Genomic DNA, 5,950 nt, shown 5'->3' with positions numbered 1-5,950 from the left:
TGCAGTAAGGCGACCCAATAAAAGGGAATATGTATCATAGTTGCCTTACCAGAAATGTGAAAACATCACAAATCGAATGACCTTCTGAAATGCAACTTCCCCTCCCATTCATAAATGTAACCTTGCTCACACTCCTACAGCACATCAAATACTAAAAATCAATTGTCTCCACTCATATCACTCTAATAAAACACTCTCACACGCGCCTACTGCAGCCTACTTTTACTCAAAAATAGTTCCCCTCTCTTTTATTTACCTTCACCTGAGCCTTACTCTATGGATAAAAGTTCAATATTACGTTAGCAACCCTATAACCTATTAGATACATTCGCAACATCTGTCAGAATGTTCTCCTATCTACCTGTTTCTAAATACTGCTTAATTATATATTTCAGTGTAAACACTTTCTCTGCTCTTTCTACATCCTCCTCTGTCCTCTGCAATTCTAGCTTTTGTCTTACCATTAACATTCTCGATAATAATTTTACTGTAAACTTTGTTGAGTTTTTTCCTAATAATTTTTACACTCTCTCTTTTATATTTTTCCCTTATACAAAGGAACTAAGACTGTTTTCTGCCAATCTTTAGGTACCATCCCTTCTTCCAAAACTATGTATTCCCATATGATCCCAATGTATCAGTTTTAGTCACTTCTTTCCCAATTACGTTTTATCCATTCTCGTTGTACCCACTGTTTCACCCACTTCACTCATATTACAATTCAGGCTTTCTCAGTTTATTAATCTGTCTCCAAAATTATTTCTTTTTTTTTTTTCTCAGCAAATTTGACTGATAAAGTCCCGCTCATTTTCTGATTGGCCCTCCTTCTATATAAAATATCTTCAATAAATAAGATAAAATTGTGTGTTTAATTCATATACTTCTCGGTATCCCATATCACATTTTACCTAAATTAGATGCACTTTAGAAACATAAATATATTTCATATTATCGACTTTTCATGCAGTACAATATAACAAATGACAGAAAAATATAATACTGAAAAGAAAAACCTCATGATTAATACGTTGGTGTGTAAAAAGTAATGGATAACAACTGCACTCTCCAAGTATTGCACATCAGTTAATTTAATAAGGAATGTAGTTTTTTCATAAGCGCCTGAGTGATGTGTCCTTGGCGATAAATATTGTGTCAGCCTTTATAATGGGTTACACTCTCTGCTCAAGCCATCTGCTCTTCTCTTCTCCAGTCTTTAACACCGAGGCTCACCAGAACCAACTGTTGTCATGGTAAGGTGTGAAATGTTTAAATTTTGTTTGTAATTACAAAGTAAATCCAGCAGGCGTGCATGAGCGTGTTTGATAGGAGTGAATGGAGACGAATGGTATTTGGGACGTGACGATCTATTGGAGTGTGAGCAGGGTAATATTTAGTGAAGGGATTCAGGGAAACCGGTTATTTTTATATAGCCGGACTTGAGTCCTGGAAATGGGAAGTACAATGCCTGCACTCTAAAGGAGGGGTTTCGGGATATTAGCAGTTTGGAGGGGTATGTTGTGTATCTTTATACGTATATGCTTCTAAACTGTTGTGTTCTGAGCACCTCTGCAAAAACAGTGATTATGTGTGAGTGAGGTGAAAGTGTTGAATGATGATGAAAGTATTTTCTTTTTTTGGGGGATTTTCTTTCGTTTTGGGTCACCCTGCCTCGGTGTGAGACGGCCGACTTGTTATATATATATATATATATATATATATATATATATATATATATATATATATATATATATATATATATATATATATATATATATATATATATATATATATATATATATATATATATATATATATATATATATATATATATAAGGAATAAGATCAAAGTAAACAGGTGATTTCAGAATATGCAAAACAACCACTCTGAAAGAATAGAGAAATTCCAAGCGCTTTCGTGACTACTCACATAATGGGAGTAGTCACGAACGCGCTTGGAATTTCTCTATTCTTTCAAAGTGGTTGTATATATATATATATATATATATATATATATATATATATATATATATATATATATATATATATATATATATATATATATATGTATATATATATATATATATATATATATATATATATATATATATATATATATATATATATATATATATATATATATATATTTAAACGTCGGCCGTTTCCCACGGCTTTGTGTTGCAACAACAGGTTGTGGTGGTGTTCATTGCTGCCGTGTGGACGCTGGCTGCAGCCTCACCTGCCCCGGACACCCTCCTAGCATACGGCATACGCCCTAGAAAGACATATGGTTACGAGGATGATCTCTACATCTCTCAAGACGACGCTCGCTACTTCCCATACTTCTTTAACGTCGGAGATCGCTACCTGCTTCAAGATGAAGATCGCTATCTCTCTGAAGGCAGATATTCATACTATCCTGAAGACGGATTTGGTTACTTCCAGAGGGGACATCGCTACTTATCCGGCCTGCCTAGAAGGAGTTATCTCAGCTTGCCGAGAAACAAATATGTCAGGTATCCTACTAGCAGATACGAATCCTACCCTCTACTCATGGAACCTGGTGAGAAAAAAGTCATGTCGTGTCAGTAGATTAGTAAATTCTTGTCTTATAAAATATGACAGCCAATTCATGGGAGATAAAAAAATTATAGTGAATATCTTTATTAATTCCGACGTTAGCTCAAGAACTGCAGTGCTAGATAACTGAAATATTAAAGTAGCTTTTCTAAATATTTGTAATGTACCAAATAAATAAGGCTTAGTTGTTCTTCTTGATTTGCCGGTATTCTCCCAGCCCGGGCCTTTTCCAAGGGGTGGTTAGTGTTTTCTATATACACATTTTGCTTTATGAGTGTGTTTTAACTTGATCATACAGCTTCCACTAAATCTATGATGATGTAATGAAAATAATCAGCAAGCCTGCTATTCCTGTTAAAGAATCCCTCCTCAGTTTCATTAATTATGCACTTCATTAATCCATTCTATTATCTAATTTCTACACTCCTCGTTAGCATAATGTCGCCACTACACGTGAATCTCAGACCATGCACCAAACCTAACTAAAAGCAATGGTACAGCTATTCTTTCTTTCCATTTCACCTTTTCTGTTTAGTATCAAAAATAATATTTCTTTCATAAACCCATCTAACAATACATCCACTCAGAAATATCTAAATGCAGTTACGAACTTAATACTCCCTCCCTCCAATCTGTTTTCGGATCATTCATTACCCAGACGTGCTGTATTCTCATGCATTTGCTCTTTCCTATATTACTTTCAGTTTCCTTCATCAATCTAAGCAATTTTTCTTCCGATTTTTTCAAAAGCACTGTGCCATCAGTAAAGTTCAACTGCAACAGCTTCCACTTCCATTTTTCCCGTCGGTCAGATGCTAGCAGTGACGGGAGAAAGAGAGGAGGAACAAGCAGTAGTAGTAGTGGTAATGTTGGTGGTGGAAGTAATAGTAGAAGTAGCAGTGGTAATGGAAAGTAGGGGAAGTAGATTATGCCAAAAGAGATAGAAAGGGGAGCGAACGGAAGGGGGCAATAGTAGTGGTAGTAATAGTTTTAGAAAGGGTAGAAGCAATAATCGTAGAAAAGGAGTGGCAGATATAGCAATAGTGCTAGAAGTGGGTTAAATCTAAGGACAAGAAATGGAGAACTGCAGGAAACTTAATTGGCCCACAAGGGGTAAGACTAATAACTTAGAGGGGGAAAAACTGAGTAACAGAACACACTAGGCAGAAGAAAAGATAAAGCCAATATACATATACATACATGTATATGTATATATATATATATATATATATATATATATATATATATATACATATATATATATATATATATATATATATATATATATATATATATATATACATATATATATATATATATATATATATATATATATATATATATATGTATATATATATATATATATATATATATATATATATATATATATATATATATATATATATATATATATATATATATATATATATATATATATATATATATATATATCGTGCCGAATATGTAAAACTGGTCAATTAGCAAGAACTCATTTAAAATTAAGTCCTTTCTAAAATTTTCTCTTATATGTTTAAAAATATATTTTTTCCATTAATGTTAATGTAAAAATTTATAATTTTGCACCAAAAGAATCTTAGAAAACTTACCTAACCTTATTATAACAAGAACAATTTATTTTAGCCTAACCCAACTAAATATATTTTAGATTTGTTTACAATAATTTAATACTAAACAAACACAGTGAAATATACTTTTTTCGTTAGGTTCAGAATGATTTTGGCGAAATTATTGCATACACAAATTTTCACTTGTCCTATATGGCAAGATGAGCGTTGCTATTTAAGCCAAGATCGCAAGTTCTGCCTATTCGGCACAACATATATATATATATATATATATATATATATATATATATATATATATATATATATATATAAATATATATATATATATATATATATATATATATATATATATATATATATATATATATATATATATATATATATATATATATATATATATATATGTCGTGCCGAATAGGCAGAACTTGCGATCTTGGCTTAAATATCAACGCTCATCTTGCCATATAGGACAAGTGAAAATTTGTGTGTGCAATAATTTCGCCAAAATCATTCTGAACCTAACGAAAAGAATATATTTCACTGTGTTTGTTTAGTATTAAATTATTGTAAACAAATCTAAAATATATTTAGTTGGGTTAGGCTAAAATAAATTGTTCTTGTTATAATGAGGTTAGGTAAGTTTTCTAAGTTTCTTTTGGTGCAAAATTATAAATTTTTACATTAACATTAATGAAAAATATATATCTTTAAACGTATAAGAGAAAATTTCAGAAAGAACTTAATTTTAAATGAGTTCTTGCTAATTGACCAGTTTTACATATTCGGCACGACATATATATATATATATATATATATATATATATATATATATATATATATATATATATATATATATATATATATATATATATATATATATATATGTATATATATATATATATATATATGTATGTATATATATATATATATATATATATATATATATATATATATATATATATATATATATATATATATATATATATATATATTCTCATAAAACTCTTCACTGCTTTCAGTGACCTACGTTGCCCCCCTATCTACCCTGTTATACCCCTTTTCCAAATCCATAAATGCCACAAAAACCTCTTTACCCTTATCTAAATACTGTTCACCTAAATGTTTCACTGTAAACACTTAGTCTACACTCCCCCTATCCTTCCTAAAGCCTTCTTGTTCATCTGCTATCCTACTCTCCGTCTTACTCTTAATTATTTCAATAATAACTCTACCATGCACTTTACCAGGTATACTCAACAGACTTATTCCCCTATAATTTTTACACTCTCTTTTGTCCCTTTTGCCTTTATACAAAGGAGCTATACACGCTTTCTGCCAATCCCTAGGTACCTTACCCTCTTCCATACACTTATTAAATAAAAGCACCAACCACTCCAAAACTATATCACCACCTGCTTTTTCCATTTCTTTCTTTATTCTATCAATCCCAACTGCCTTACCCCCTCTCATTCTACCCACTGCCTGAAGAACTTCACCCACACTCACAACTCGCTCTTTCTCACTCCTACAAGACGTTACTCCTCCTTGCCCTAAACACAAAATCACAGCTTCCCTACCTTCATCAACATTTAACAGTTCCTCAAAATATTTCTTCGATCTTCCCGATACCTTTAATTTTCCATTTAATAACTCTCCTCTCCTATTTTTCACTATCAAATCTATTCGTTCCTTAGGCTTCATCAACTTGTTAATCTCATTTCAAAATTTATTCTTATTTTCAACAAAATTTGTTAATAACATCTCACCCACTTTCTCATTTGCTCCCT

General features: G+C 31.3%; 1 protein-coding gene across 1 annotated transcript in view; it reads left to right on the top strand.

Annotated features, from left to right (window-relative positions):
- Positions 1-1,095: 1,095 nt before the first annotated feature.
- LOC128691631 (uncharacterized) overlaps positions 1,096-5,950 on the top strand; it is a 12,000-nt gene continuing 7,145 nt past the window's right edge. Inside the window, exons 1-2 of the mRNA XM_070088756.1 lie at positions 1,096-1,250; positions 2,188-2,560. Of these exons, the coding sequence (XP_069944857.1) occupies positions 1,248-1,250; positions 2,188-2,560 (376 nt within the window). The 5' untranslated portion in view covers positions 1,096-1,247. The remainder of the gene's footprint in view (positions 1,251-2,187; positions 2,561-5,950) is intronic.

The sequence above is a fragment of the Cherax quadricarinatus genome, chromosome 26 (genome assembly GCF_038502225.1).
Source record: "Cherax quadricarinatus isolate ZL_2023a chromosome 26, ASM3850222v1, whole genome shotgun sequence".
Classification (NCBI taxonomy): domain Eukaryota; kingdom Metazoa; phylum Arthropoda; class Malacostraca; order Decapoda; family Parastacidae; genus Cherax; species Cherax quadricarinatus.
The sequence above is the reverse complement of the archived record's forward strand: the minus strand, read 5'-3'. Positions and strand labels throughout refer to the sequence as shown.